This window comes from Salvelinus fontinalis, chromosome 9 (genome assembly GCF_029448725.1).
Source record: "Salvelinus fontinalis isolate EN_2023a chromosome 9, ASM2944872v1, whole genome shotgun sequence".
NCBI classification, from domain to species: Eukaryota; Metazoa; Chordata; class Actinopteri; order Salmoniformes; family Salmonidae; genus Salvelinus; species Salvelinus fontinalis.
The window spans coordinates 32,162,144-32,177,973 of record NC_074673.1 but is presented as its reverse complement, the minus strand read 5'-3'; the positions used below and the strand labels follow the sequence as shown (position 1 = coordinate 32,177,973).

General features: G+C 43.0%; 1 protein-coding gene across 2 annotated transcripts; it reads left to right on the top strand.

The window, feature by feature from the left end:
* The first annotated feature begins 6 nt into the window (after nt 1-6).
* LOC129862427 (transmembrane protein 116-like) lies at nt 7-15,598 on the top strand. 2 transcript variants are annotated; one of them, XM_055934112.1, is made up of 14 exons: nt 7-97; nt 812-903; nt 1,041-1,134; nt 1,336-1,379; nt 3,511-3,574; nt 11,182-11,316; nt 11,924-12,019; nt 12,136-12,185; nt 12,310-12,414; nt 12,570-12,615; nt 12,712-12,783; nt 12,893-13,046; nt 13,180-13,253; nt 13,534-15,598. In XM_055934112.1, exons 1-14 carry the CDS (start codon nt 92-94, stop codon nt 13,708-13,710), a joined length of 1,209 nt encoding a protein of 402 aa, XP_055790087.1. In that variant the 5' UTR covers nt 7-91; the 3' UTR covers nt 13,711-15,598. The 2 variants fall into 2 exon arrangements, with proteins under 2 accessions (XP_055790087.1, XP_055790088.1); XM_055934113.1 differs by lacking the exon at nt 812-903 and having other exon boundaries at nt 9-97.
* The last annotated feature ends 232 nt before the right edge of the window (nt 15,599-15,830 follow it).

The following is a 15,830-nucleotide window of genomic DNA, read 5'->3' as shown; positions in this document are numbered from 1 at the left end:
TCATCGATTTGACTCAACTTTATTAGCATTTGGGCCAACGTGGTGAAGGACAACAGCAATATTAAACTAATGCATTTTGTCTTGAGCAGACATGATCGTAAGTAAAACGACTCTGCATGTACAGGTTCGACCGATCCATCACTACCCGTTTGTGTCACATAATGTTTTGAGGTAAAAATGTTACTTGTTGTTCACACGGATTATTTGCAGTTACATTGTGTGCCAGCAGATGTCAGATTACAACACGGGTTCGCTGTTATTGCAACGCGAACTAATGACGTCTGATCAGATAGATAGACCCTCTTTGGTTAGTATTTCTCAGCGCACCATATCTTCTGACAGCCCAATTGAACTTCACAGGGTATAATTAATTTGTTAATCGTCCTCATCGTGCATGCCATTACATTCTGGTGAAGTGTGAGGGATGTCATGTGTTTGTTTCTGCAATGGGCAGTGACCAATGTCACACTTTATAGAGAGTTTATGAAACATAAACAAGCAAGCACACACACACGTTCTGTGCAACAGTTGAGCAAAACCTGAGATTTAGGTGTTATCAGGAGTGTGCTGCTTGGCTAAGTAGGGCAACTACTATCACTGAGAAACGTGTTAACCCGGTGTTTAGAGTAAACAATGTTTTTACTGCATTTTAGTGTTTCTCCTTTGCAACTTGTGTGTCCCATTAAAAACTGGTGCATGCATAAAATGTAGCCTATGCCAAACAAATAAATAACTTATAGGCTATACAGTTATTATTATAGGATGTATAGAGTTATCTATAGCCAACTCGCTCTGGTCTTCTCCAAACCAGTATGAGACCTGGCTCATCGACTGTCCGCCATGCACGACATTTCCGAAGGGAAATTCCTACACCTGTCCAGTGTGGGGATTTTTACCGCAAAGGTAAATCGACATGTGACAGACAGGTCCAAGGCGCAGGTGCCGTGGGCGGGCCGCCTGTTAATAACCCACTCAGATGTATAGAAAGAATCATATCTTTTGTGCTGTGGACTTCAAGGATAACGATTTATTTTTTTCAGACAAAGGACGGGTGCGCTTTGGTTTACTTTGCCTAAGTGGCAATTGTGCGGCTCATTCACTATGAGTTTGAATCGATTTTTAAGCAATGACCAGGTAAGAAGAATTTGTTCAATCATTAGTGCAAGTACATTGATGTGTAGTCTAACCCTATTTACATTGTAGTTATAGCTATAAAAGCCCCATTGAAAAATCTTACAGAGCAGCAAAGGAGTTAGCTATAAGCCCAGGCTCATTCTGTGTTATGGCTATTTCGGCACACTATTGAATTGATTCTGAAATGTTTTCTTTATGTAGATCACTGGTCTCTCGACTGTGTACCTGGTATCTCTGTCTATAAGGTAAGCACAACTGACTTCACACACCCATAGGCTATCTGTGACACATGGATGTAAAGTGTTGCATGTCAGCTAAGATTTGAGAACGTTTAGGTCTAAGTGTTAGTGTTTCTAAATGTAACTGTTCTGTGTTGTGCAAATAGTCTTACCTAGGCTATGCGTTTTCAAATCAAACCAATTTATAGTAGGCTAGTCCAGAAAATATTTGAGTTTGTTTTGGTTGTTGTTGAAAATGTAGACTAGTAAATTACACAACTGAGAAGTTGACGTCACACACGTGTCATCTCATAATAACATGGTTGGCCTCCAGTCATTTAATCTTTTATTTCTGCAGTGTTGCCAGTCAGACCAATTGAGCAACTTGACATGCATGTGACTAACGCAATTTATCATAACTTATCATAACTCAATTTATAAAGCACTGTGTTGGCCATGCCTAACTCTAGCTCTTTACAGCACGACTATGCTGCCTTTTAATCCTGCATAGTAGATAAGGGGTTTGTTGTTTGGCTGCAAAGAACTGCTTGATGTGTTTTGTTTATTTAGGGTCAAGTTTGATATGTGTCATTTTGGAGACAACTTTGTTATATTTCTCGACGTATTATATTTGAAGGGTTTCATTCCAAAATGCTATATATCCATTTTCAGAAATGTTGACCAATTAGCTTTTATTGTTTAAAGAACTTATGAAAGAGATTGGTGTGTGTTTTCACTATCAAATCATGGCATGAGCTTGTTAAATCTGTCAATTGATGGTTTCATTTTAGAGAGACAAATAATCATGTTTTTGCTAAATGCTATCTGCTTCACTCAGAGAAACAAGTAGTACGGCTAGCCCACTGGGCACACACTGGTTGAATCAACGTTGTTTCCACATCATTTCAATGAAATTAATTTGAACCAACGTGGAAAAGACATTGAATTGATGTCTGTGCCCAGTGGGAGGTTTTACACAGTTAAATGTCTTTTTTTTATGATACGTTAGTGACATCAAGTTTATTTTAATGAATCATTTACATTTTAGTCATTTAGCAGATTCCCTTATCCAGTGTGACTTACAGTTAGTGCATTCATCTTAAGATAGCTAGGTGAGACAACCACATTTCACAGTCAAATTTACAGCAAATTAACATTCCATTCCAGCTAAAAATGGATATATAGGTTTGGGAAAAAAATAAATACTAACATTTTGCACACATCTAAAATCGATTAACAGTAATATTTTACACACATATGAAGGTGCCCAAAAGCAATAATTTCTAGTGAAAAAACACACATTTTGGGATATAGGGAAAGGTGATACCTAGTCAGTTGCACAACTGAATGCATTCAACAAAATGCGTCTTCCGCATTTAACCTATTCCCTCTGAATCAGAGAGGTGCGGGGGCTGCTTTAATCAACGTCCACGGCGCCCGGGGACCAGCTGTTGTTCAGGGTTAACTGCCTTGCTCAAGGGCAGAACGGCAGTTTTTTCCACCTTGTCGCCTCTGGGATTTGAACCAGCAACCTTTCAGTTACTGGCCCACCAATATTAACCGCTAGGCTACCTGCCGCCCCACATATAGCGGTGGATATAGCGTTTTAGAAAAAAAATCTTAATTTGAATGCATGTAGCCTACATCTGAATGAAGAGGTCTTGATCAGTGAGTGATTCTTGAGTTGTTAGCCTCCAGTTGATCAGGACACGGCCCCACGCCCACCCAAGCCCCTGCCTCCCCTTTCAGCACCCAGTCCACTTGGACAGCTCCCCCCTTTTACTACATACCTTCAACCAAGCAACCTCCACAGTGTATGTGTGTGTCCAGGCATATATTACTTGCTAGTTATTCTGATGGTTTATAGGACATGGTGTAGGCCTACATTACATTTTATGATTTGATATTCCTAAATTGAATTCTATTAGCCTGGATGCCATCTCTATTCAGCTATTATGTTCCACTCTTGCAAGGAGTGGAATGCTAGCTTAAAATACTTGTACCCAGACTAGCATTCCATGTCTTTCTGTTGTAATTTGATTGCATTTATTTTCCAACACAATCTTTGTGAACATTCTGAATGACATGATTGACTGTTAATTAATGGTGCTATAATTGTGTACTATCAGTTTTTAGGTATTTGACTTTCTATTTCCAGTTTGATTGGGAGTTTTTCAGTGCTGGTGGTTTCCATTGTAAAGAGGAGCCACCTACAAGAACAGGTGGGTGGATGAGAGAAAGAGTATCTTTGACTGTGTGTGTGCGTGCGTGCCTGTACCTTTTTGTGTGTGTGTGAGTGTGATACAATTATTTCCAAGACTGTCTCTTAGCAAAATACAGTATGTGTTTACCAGGGTCACTCTCATTAGGATGTAACTACCTAAACATTGCAGATACAGATGTATGATCTTAATTTGATCACCCAGTTGCAGGAGAACTTTCCTACAATCCAGGGAATGTAGAACTTGTAGTGTATTTGAGGTTTAAAAAGGCATCTGAAGTTTGTAATTTTCACTTTGAAATTTCAGACTTGATGTTCACTTACAAAAAATGTATCAACCCTGACAAAAATCTCCATGAATTATAATACACATAATAATTCACATTTAATTTATTATTCTGCTGTAGCAAACAGGCTCAAATTAAGATCCTACATCTGTAGAATAGTCATGAATTGAGAGCTGACATTATTCCTTACTCTACCTGTCAGATAGAGGCATGTCTGTTCTACATAACATAATCATTCTTCTTCCGAATCTTCTGAATCGTTGTGGCCTACTGAACATGGCCCAGGCTACTCCCTTGCTGTCTGCCTGTGCCTATACTTTTTCATTGAGTCAGAGCTATAGGACTGCTCTATCTACTCTAGAAAGATTTGTAGAGGCCGTTCTAGTGAGTTCACAGGGGATGGAGAAAGATTAAAATCAAATTTTATTGGTCACATACACGTGTTAGGCAGATGTTATTGCGGGTGTAGTGAAATGACTGTGCTTCTAGCTCCGAAAGTGCAGTAATAACTAACAAGTGATATCTAACAGTTTCACAACATATACCCAAAATACACGTACATCTAAGTAAGGAATGGATTAAGAATATACATATATGTCAGAGCGGCATTGGACTAAGATACAGTGGCATAGTATAGAGTACAGTATATAAACTCAGCAACATCCCTTTTTCAGGACCCTGTCTTTCAAAGATAATTCGTAAAAATCCAAATAACTTCACAGATCTTCATTGTAAAGGGTTTAAACACTGTTTCCCATGCTTGTTCAATAAACATGCACCTGTGGAACGGTCGTTAAGACACTAACAGCTTACAGACGGTAGGCAATTAAGGTCACAGTTATGAAAACTTAGGACACTAAAGAGGCCTTTCTACTGACTCTGAAAAACACCAAAATAAAGATGCCCAGGGTCCCTGCTCATCTGTGTGAACATGCCTTAGGTATGCTGCAAGGAGGCATGAGGACTGCAGATGTCCGTACTGTGAGACGCCTAAAACAGCACTACAGGGAGACAGAACAGACAGCTAATCATCCTCAGTGGCAGACCACGTATAACAATACCTGCACAGAATCGGTACATCCGAACATCACACCTGCGGGACAGGTACAGGATGGCAACAACACCTGCCTGAGTTACACCAGGAACGCACAATCCCTCCATCAGTGCTCAGACTGTCCGCAATAGGCTGAGAGAGGCTGGACTGAGGGCTTGTAGGCCTGTTGCAAGGCAGGTCCTCTCCAGACATCACCGGCAGCAACGTCACCTATGGTCACAAACCCACCGTTGCTGGACCAGACAGGACTGGCAAAAAGTGCTCTTCACTGACGAGTCGCGGTTTTGTCTCACCGGGTGTGATGGTCAGATTCGCGTTTTTTCGTCGAAGGAATGAGCGTTACACCGAGGCCTCTACTCTGGAGTGGGATCGATTTGGAGGTTGTGGGTCCGTCATGGTCTGGGGCGGTGTGTCACAGCATCATTGGACTGAGCTTGTTGTCATTGCAGGCAATCTCAATGCTGAGCGTTACAGGGAAGACATCTTCCTCCCTCATATGGTACCCTTCCTGCAGGCTCATCCTGACATGACCCTCCAGCATAACAATGCTGCCAGCCATACTGCTCGTTCTGTGCGTGATTTCCTGCACGACAGGAATGTCAGTGTTCTGCCATGGCCAGCGAAGAGCCCAGATCTCAATCCCATTGAGCACGTCTGGGACCTGTTGGATCGGAGGGTGAGGGCTAGGTTAATTGATCATTAGAAAACCCTTTTGCAATTATTTTAGCACAGCTGAAAACTGTTAAAGAAGCAATAAACTGTCCTTCTGTAGACTAGTTGAGTATCTGGAGCATCAACATTTGCGGGTTCGACCACATGCTCAAAATGGGCAGAAACAAAGACCTTTTTTCTGAAACTCGTCAGTCTATTCTTGTTCTGAGAAATGAAGGCGATTCCATGCGAGAAATTGCCAAGAAACGGAAGATCTCGTACAATGCTGTGTATTACTCCCTTCACAGAACAGCGCAAACTGGCTCTAACCAGAATAGAAAGAGGAGTGGGAGGCCCCGGTGCACAACTGAGCAAGAGGACAAGTACATTAGAGTGTCGAGTTTGAGAAACAGATGCCTCACAAGTCTTCAACTGGCAGCTTCGGTAAATAGTACCTGCAAAACACCAGTCTCAACGTCAACAGTGAAGAGGCGACTCCGGAATGCTGGCCTTCTAGGCAGAGTTCCGCTGTCCAGTGTCTGTGTTCTTTTGCCCATCTTAATCTCTTTTTTTTATTGGCCAGTCTGGCTTGTTCTTTGCAAGTCTGCCTAGAAGGCCAGCATCCCGGAGTCGCCTCTTCACTGTTGACGTGGCTAGTGATCCATTTCTAAAAGTGGCCAGTGATTACTAATCTATAGGCAGCTGCCCCTGATTTGCTAGTGATGGATGTTAAGCAGTCTGATGGCCTTGAGATAGAAGCTGTTTTTCACTCTCTCGGTCCCAGCTTTGATGCACCTGTACTGACCTCGCCTTCTGGATGATAGCGGGGTGAACAGTCAGTGACTCGGGTGGTTGATGATCGTTTTGGCCTTCCTATGGCATCGGGTGCTGTAGGTGTCCAGGAGGGTGGGAAGTTTGCCCCCGGTAATGCGTTGGGCAGACCGTACCACCCTCTGGAGAGCTTTGCGGTTGTGGGCAGTGGAGTTGCCGTACCAGGCGGTGATACAGCCCGACAGGATGCTTTCAATTGTACATCTGTAAAAGTTTGTGAGGGTTTTAGGTGTTAAGCCAAATTTCTTTAGCCTCCCGAGGTTGAAGAGGTGCTGTTACGCCTTCTTCACCACACTGTATGTGTGGGTGGACCATTTCAGTTTGTCAGTGATGTGTACGCCAAGGAACTTGAAGCTTTCCACCTTCTCCATTGCAGGTTTCATGATGTCCACGATCATCTCCTTAGTTTTGTTGACGTTGAGTGAGAGGTTATTTTCCTGGCACCACATTCCCAAAGCCCTCACCTCCTCCCTGTAGGCTGTCTCATCGTTGTTGGTAATCAAGCCTACTACTGTTGTGTCATCTGCAAACATGATGATTGATGTGGAGGTGTGCTTGGCCATGCAGTCATGGGTGTACACACCCTTGTGGAGCCTTAGTGTTGAGGATCAGTGAAGAGGAGGTGTTGTTTCCTACCTTCTCCACTTAGGGGCGACCCATCAGGAAGTCCAGGACCCAGTTGCACAGGGCGGGGTTCAGACCCAGTGGCTCGAGCTTGATGATGAGCTTGGAGGGTACAATGGTGTTGAGCGCTAAGCTATAGTCAATGAACAGCATTCTTACATAGGTATGCATTTTGTTCAGATGGGACAGGGCAGTGTACAGTGTGGTGGCGATTGCATTGTCTGTGGATCTATTGGGTCGGTAAGCAAATTGAAGAGGGTCTAGGGTGGCAGGTAAGGTGGAGGTGATATGATCCTTGACTAGTCTCTCAAAGCACTTCATGATGACAGAAGTTAGTGCTATGGGGCGATAGTCATTTAGTTCAATTACCTTTGCTTTCTTAGGTACAGGAACAATGGTGGCCATCCTGAAGCATGTAGGGACTGGGATAGGGAGAGATTTAATATATCTGTGAACACACCAGCCAGCCGGTCTGCACATGCTCTGAGGACGCGGCTAGGGATACCATCTGGGCCGGCAGCCTTTCAACTGTTAACATGCTTAAATGTCTTACTCACGTCGGCCATGGAGAAGCAGAGTGTCAATATTATTTTCTGAAGCTACTCTGAACATACCCCAGTCCCCGTGATCAAAGCAATTTTGAAGCGTTGATTCCGATTGGTCAGACCAGCGTTGAATAGTCCTCACCATGGGTCCTTCCTGTTTGAGGTTCTGCCTATAGGAGGGGAGGAGCAAGATGGAATCGTGGTCCGATTTGCCGAATGGAGGGCGTGGGAGGGCCTTATATGCATTCTAGAAGGTAGTATAGCAATGGTCAAGGGTTTTAGCAGCACGAGTACAGCAATCAATATGTTGATAGAATTTTGGGAACCTTTTCCTCAAATTTAGTTTGTTAAAATCCCCAGCTACAATAAATGCAGCCTCAGGATATGTGGTTTCCAGTTTGCATAAAGTCCAATGAAGTTTTTTGAGGGCCGTTGTCGTATCCGCTTGGGGGGGATATAGACCGCTGTGGCTATTATTGACAAATTCTCTCGGGAGATAGTACCGTCTGCATTTAATTGTGAGATATTCTAGGTCGGGTGAACAGAAGGACTTGAGTTCCTGTATGTTATCACAGTTAAACCATAAGTCGTTAATCATAAAACATATACCTCCACCCTTCTGCTTCCCGGAGAGATGTTTGTTCCTGTCGGCGCGATGTACTGAGAACCCAGCTGGCTTTACAGAGTCAGACAGTATATCGAGAGAGAGAGAAAGAGAGAGAGAGCCATGTTTCCGTGAAGCAGAGTATGTTACAATCCATGGTGTCCCTCTGAAAAGCAACTCTCACCTTGAGAGAGATTGGACATTAGCAAGTAAAATACTTGGGAGCGGTGGGTGGTGTGCACGCTTCCTGAGTCGGACCAGAAGACTGCCTTGAGTACTTCTCCTTTGCTGGCGTTGTTTTGGGTCAGCCTCTGGAATAAGTTTGATTGCTCTTGAGAGAGCAAACAAAGGATCCGCTCCAGGGAAGTCGTAACCCTGGTCGTAATGCTGGAAGTTCTGGTGAGTTACCGCCGCTCTAATATCCAATAGTTCTTCCTGGCTGTATTTAATGACACAAAACAATTCCTGAGCTAATAACTTAAAAAAATAGTACATAAACAAACAAAATACTGCAGAGTTGCTTAAGAGCTAGTTGCGATGCTGCCATCTCCGTCGGCACCATTGTTTTTAAAATTATATTTTTTCTTTATTCTCCTTCTTATTCTCTTCCTTTATTTTTTATTTTCTTTATTGCTTTCTTTATGTATTTTTTTACATACTTAAACGATAGAAAAGGGAACAAACAGTACCAGTACAAACTATTAACTGAATGTCCATGGACCCTAAATATACAGTAACTCACCCCAGAACACTAGTAAAACCACCAACATGGCGTAGCAGTCGGACGTCTGTTTTGTCTTGTCTTGTCCCGTCCCGTGTATTTATTGTATGTTTTTAATATTTTTAATCTCAATTTCCATCTACGGACTGAACATAATCTCCTGTAACCCGCCTCACCCAATGTGGTACGGATCTGCTATTTTTTTATACTTTAGAACCGGAACCCCCATCAGAAGCTAGCCAGCTAACTAGATAGTAGTCAGTTAGCCCGTTTAGTGGTCATCACCGTTATCTTGGACATCAGCTAGCCTCAGCCCGGTCAATTCCTGCTAGTCTGCACAGCGCGATATCAACTCAGAGCATATCGGACTGCTTTTTCTCTACCTCATCTCTGGATTCCTACCGCAAGCTCTGAACCTTTACACTGGATCATCGCAGCTAGCTAGCTGCTATCCGAGTGGCTACTCCTGGCTAACATCTCTGTCCCAAAGCAAGCACCAGTTAGCCTGGAGTTAGCCTCGAACTAGGCCCATCTCCCGGCTAGCCTGAAGAGATCCATCAGCCAATTACTGGGCTACAATACCTCTTTTGCCAATTGGCCTGGACCCTTTACTGCCAACATGGAGCCCCGCCGATCCAACACGACTGGTCTGCCGACGTAACCGTCCGAGGGGGTTTCAACAGGCTCTTCCGATGCAATGGAGGCCCATCTGCTAGCCCTGGCCTGCTAGCTGTCTGAATCGCCATGTCTCCAGCTCTCCTAGTTACTCACTGGACCCTATGATCATCGGCTACACATGCCTCTCCTTAATGTCAATATTCCTTGTCTATTGCTGTTTTGGTCACTGTAGAACCTCCAGCCCTGCTCAATATGCTTTAGCTAGCTTTTTTGTTCCACTCCCCCACACACACCATGCCTCTAGAGACAAAACCTCTCTCATCATCACTCAATACCTAGGTTTACCTCGACTGTACTCACATCCTACCATACCCTTGTCTGTACATTATGCCCTGAATCTATTCTTCCGTGCCCAGAAATCTGATCCTTTTATTCTCTGTCCCCAACGCACTAGACGACCAGTTTTTATAGCCTTTAGCCGTACCCTTATCCTACTCCTCCTGTGTTCCTCTGGTGATGTAGAGGTTAACCCAGGCCCTGCAGTCCCCAGCATCACTCCAATTCCCCAGGCGCTCTCATTTGTTGACTTCTGTAACCGCAAAAGCCTTGGTTTCATGCATATTAACATTAGAAGCCTCTTCCCTAAGTTTGTTTTATTCACTGCTTAAGCACACTCCGCCAACCCGGATGTCCTAGCCGTGTCTGAATCCTGGCTTAGGAAGGCCACCAAAAATCCTGAAATTTCCATCCCTAACTATAACATTTTCCGACAAGATAGAACTGCCAAAGGGGCGGAGTTGCAATCTACTGCAGAGATAGCCTGCATCGTTCTTTCATACTATCCAGGTCTGTGCCCAAACAATTCAAGCTTCTATTTTTAAAAATCCACCTTTCCAGAAACAAGTCTCTCACCGTTGCCGCTTGTTATAGACCCCCTTCAGCCCCCAGCTGTGCCCTGAACACCATATGTGAATTGATTGCCCCCCATCTATCTTCAGAGTTCGTACTGTTAGGTGACCTAAACTGGGACATGCTCAACACCCCGGCCGTCCTACAATCTAAGCTAGATGCCCTCAATCTCACACAAATGATCATGATCAAGGAACCTACCAGATAAACCCTAAATCTGTAACCATGGGCACCCTCTTAGATATCATCCTGACCAACCTGCCCTCTAAATACACCTCTGCTGTCTTCAACCAGGATCTCAGCGATCACTGCCTCATTGCCTGCGTGCGTAATGGGTCCGCGGTCAAACGATCTCCCCTCATCACTGTCAAACGCTCCCTAAAACACTTTAGCGAACAGGCCTTTCTAATCGACCTGGCTCGGGTAACCTGGAAGGATATTGGCCTCATCTCGTCAGAAGAGGATGCATGGTTGCTCTTCAAAAGTGCTTTCTTCACCATCTTAATTAAGCATGCCTCATTCAAAAAATGTAGAACTAAGAACAGATATAGCCCGTGGTTCACTCCTGACTTGACTGCCCTTGACCAGCACAAAAACATCCTGTGGCGTACTGAAGCTGTAACACCAAGGCTATGAATTATATCACGTTTATTCCCACCTGCGTCAAGCACATTAGACAGGATATATTCTATGGCTAGAGATGTACAATGTTATTGTCACGTTCTTTTAGTTTTGCAAACACACAAATGCCTGTGTCTCTTTAGGTGAATCCCCTGGTCCAGCTGGCTCTAGCTGATCTGTTTGCAGCAGTCACCCTGATGTTCACCAGCGCAATGAATGAAACACACACCTTCACCCCCAATGTGTTAATCTGTGAAAAACTACTGCCTCTGTCCCTGGTGAGCCAGTCTCATGTGGCTATTATACTGTATGTAGGGATAATGCACTATAATGATCCTAATCTTAGAATGAACATTCTGTAAATGCAAAAGAGTTTGTTAAACAGTTTAATTTTGTCCTTATTCCCTCAAATACACTCTATAGCTTTGACGAAAAATGTATAAAATAGCTTGTGTGAGCACCTCTAGACTAAGGTATACATAAGGTATAGATGTAGATATACATACAATCTGTCTTTGAGTGCTTCAGCGTGATCCAATTGTAATAGCATTTTTCATGTGTAAATCAGACAGAATTTGTGTTGGGTGAACTGTTCTATACTGTGTTATGTCATGGAGCATGACACTATCTCTAAAATTGACATCGCATAGTGTGACGACACAAAGTTTTACTGCTTGTCCTTTCTATTATAGACGTTTAACTGAAGTGCTCTTGACACTTTACTGTGTGCCATTTGCTATTATAATTATTTAACTGTGTGTGTGTGTGTGTGTGTGTGTGTGTGTGTGTGTGTGTGTGTGTGTGTGTGTGTGTGTGTGTGTGTGTGTGTGTGTGTGTGTGTGTGTGTGTGTGTGTGTGTGTGTGTGTGTGTGTTCTCTGTTCCAGATGTTTTACTTTGTGTCATTCCTCCTGATGATAGTGTATGCCTGGGAGTCAAAGCATGCAGTCGAGGGATGGAGGGAGAGACCAAGAGAGGAAGAGGTGAGGACCCAAGCATCCACCAAGGGCTCCTACACACGCATGCACACACACATTCACACACACACCTCAACTTTGTTTGATTTATTCTAAAATCAAATATCCCTCTCTCTCCCCAGTCCCAGTGTAGACAAAGGGTGGGGGTTGTGCCTGTATATGCTTGTGTGTGGTGAGTCAAACTATTTCATTTTCAAATAGAAGCATCCCTGCTTTTAACCACACTGCTTTGCGTAGTGGCTTAAAAGCAACATACAGTATGTCCCTGACTGTGTGTGTGTGTGATGCCCCTACAGGTTTATACCGTTGGTGATGTACTTTGTGTACGTGATGACTTTAGTCCTGGTACCACCCAGCCACATAACGGCAAACAACGGTGAAGCTAGCACATACTGCAACAGGTGTGTGTGTCTCTTTGTGTGCAGCACAGGCCAGGGTTCATCCTGGCGCATTTGCATAATGCTTATGACACTTTAATGAGAGAAAATGTACATACTCTAGGAAAACATTTCTTATGAGTGTCTCACATCTCTCTGTGATTGTGTGTTCCTCTCAGCTGTATCCTCTTCCTGCATATCTGGAGGGACAACTGCTCAGATATAGTGAGTAAATACCTTGTTCCACGCATGTTGTATCTGTCTGTTCATAAAGGGATTGAACAGCATAATGAATGAGACCTTGTTTGTGTTGTTTTCCAGGAACATATCCATGATATCTTCATACAATGCTTCCTCTTCGTCAGTGTGATACCAGTTTTGGTGTGCTGCACAGTAAGTACCATAGATCTTCACTAACATGGGTTAGTTTACAGTAGTTACAGCCAATAGAATGATGATCATGAAAATTATGAAAGGTGATGATGATGATGTACCTGTACAGGTGGTTTACTACAAGGTGGGCAGCTGGTATCGCAGGTATGAGGAGGAGGGACTATTTCCTGTGGAGGGAGATGGACGTTCCAGGAAACGGCTGAGGGGTATGTTCTCCACTGCTCGCTACATGATGGTGGTCATCATCTTCTGCTGGACCCCAGGTACACAAATTCATCTCCCCACCCACCCACGCACGCACGCACACACTCACACACACACACACACACCCTGTATGTGTGTAACTCTGTAACTCCAACCTCAGGACTAATATAATCTATTTCATACCTTCCCCAGCTCTTGTTCTGGTTGTCCTGTCTGTGATACCAGACATACCTCAAGTAAATCTCTTCCCCCTGTATGTTATACAGGTCAGTATTTCAACTATCTCACTGATGATTGCAGACATAGCCCTTCCAAGATACCATCACCCAGAATGAATTGCCTTTTTCCCCTAGAGAGCCTTCTTTAGCTATGTAAAATGAATAATGACACTAAGATAAGCACCCATAATGCTTTATCCTTACCCACTATACTCCATCCTGATTCAGAGGGGTTGGGTTAAATGCGGAAGGCACATTTCAGCTGAATGCATTCAGTTGTGCAACTGACTAGGTGCCCCCTTCCATTTCCATCCTGGTGTCTCTGCAGGCGGTGATGTTGTCTCTGCAGGGCTGTCTGAACAGCGTGGTCTATGCCTGGAGACGACCAAACTTCAGAGACGCTGTGCTCGGAGAGAGGATGCCCCTGCTCAGCCAAGACGTCCCTCTGCCCTTCTTTGACGAATCACTGAGGGGGCCGCTTGGACCCTTAACCTCTAACTTCTGACTCTAGAGAAGCTGCTATGCTGCGGGTGGAGTTCTCCCTCTGGCACAGAAACAGTTTACCCTCCTCAAATACTAACCTTTACCACTGAGGGAAGCAATGCAACACTGACCTCAGATCAGCATCTTGGGATAACTTCATTCTACTACTCCTACTGGGATGGTTGTCCGGAACCAAGACAATGGTGTACTATGGACGTAGGGGTTGATTCAGACTCAGGAAATGTATGCCTTTCCTTTGCACTTCTCAGTAGTTGGTATTCAGACTTTCCTTATGCAGGCGTGTAACGGGCTTTGCAGGCGTGGTTTCCTTGTAAATTGATAAATACATTTCATAGAACTCATAAAATCCTCCCACTTGCTGGCCAACAGACTTTCTCATCGAGTTTTCATTCAATAGAGTTTTCTGTACATTCATCTTAAGCCATCCCTTTAAATACGGTGTACCTTTAATTCGAATTTGGTCGACAGACTCACTAGAATACATCGAGAGAAAAGCTTCAGAGTATTAGAGATCAATGGAAGGAATCCATCTAAATATATGCATATTTGTTACAGTTTCAGCACCAACTGGTTAAAAAATATTCTGGTAGATTATTTAGGCAAATATTAGGGTTAGGAAGGTATGTATGATATAAAGTGGTTTGGTGAGCCTTTATGCACAAAATATAATATTTTAATTTATTTTATTTTATTTTTCACCTTTATTTAACCAGGTAGGCTAGTTGAGAACAAGTTCTCATGTACAACTGCGACCTAGCCAAGATAAAGCAAAGCAGTGCGACACAAACAACAACATAGAGTTACACATGGAATAAACAAACATGCAGTCAATAATACAATAGAAATGAATCAAAAATACAGTGCTTTGATTCATCCGGAAAGTTGCCATATTCAAATTCAATCCATAAAATATTGGAAGGTGAAAAAAGTGTACAATAGGGGTTGAACAATAGGCTAGTCCGATAAATCAACCATAATCCTTAGTAATAATTGAACTGTAATGACAACGGTCCAGTCATTGTGAACCGTGCGCCAGGCTCCAGGGTTAACATGCTACATGCGGTCTGAGTTCCATAATGATTCAAATAGGCTACATGCCCCAAATTATTGCACAACGTTAGCCTATTGGTCCACAACTGGAAGATACTGTTCCCACCTCACCACTGAAGAGACTGGAATAACACCTTTACTCACAGAGTTCACCTGGTATTCTACATAAAAGGCTACGTTAAGTGGTATGTCACAAGACACCATTTGCAATTCAGAATTTTCCTGGACCTCAAAACGTGTGTTTGAATGTGATTTCTGCAGCACCATTTTTTTGTGTTATTTAGAAGAATCTTCAATGATATATTCATTTTTTAGTACAATGCTATTTCAGTAAGATGAGCGAATGAGGTGATTATTTTGATGAGTTGTAGAGCCAGATGGGCCAGAGAACAACATGACTTGACAATGACCATCGTTTGATTGATTGGATTAATTGAATATGGTTTATGAAGCGCTTCCTTATGGTGTTGGGGATTTCCCTTTTTCCAGTAGATACTGTAGCTAGAGCAACTGTCAGTGATTGTGTAAAATATAGCAAGCAATATAGCTAGCAACCATAGCAAGCTATAATTTTTTTTTTTTATCAGGTTATATAGTATCACCCTATGAACATAATTAATTCAAATCAGGGGTATAATTTTTATTCAGTCATTTGACATGTGTATAGACTAAAGACGAAAAAGCACTCGAGGACTAAATGTACTGTACTGTATTTTAGCATGTAGGTGTTCTTTGGTAGGCATTAACATCACAGGATAACATCTCCCTCGTATGTTTATGTTGTTATGATGTTTTATTTGTGCAATAAATGGCCTCTTACCCAGTCCCATTTTAACTGACATTCTCCTACTCTCATTTATTGTAAGCTCAGAACAAAATGGTTTAGTCCTATGGTGACCTTGTTTCATAATGACTTCAGACATGTTTCATGATGGTCACCTGTTGTAATGCATAGTTCAGATAAAATATAAACTTGTACTCAGTCATTATGTGTGTCACTTAAAGGGACTGGGAGTGCTGAGTCAACTGGTGACAGAGACGAGTGATGTGTTTTCTGCAGTGTCATGCCCA

Bases quoted from the DNA above. Each gene is read 5' to 3' on its own strand.
- LOC129862427 (XM_055934112.1), top strand. The intron at 11,317-11,923 runs GTGAGCCAGTCT...TCTCTGTTCCAG, and splicing joins AACTACTGCCTCTGTCCCTG to ATGTTTTACTTTGTGTCATT. The intron at 12,415-12,569 runs GTGTGTGTGTCT...TGTTCCTCTCAG, and splicing joins GCTAGCACATACTGCAACAG to CTGTATCCTCTTCCTGCATA.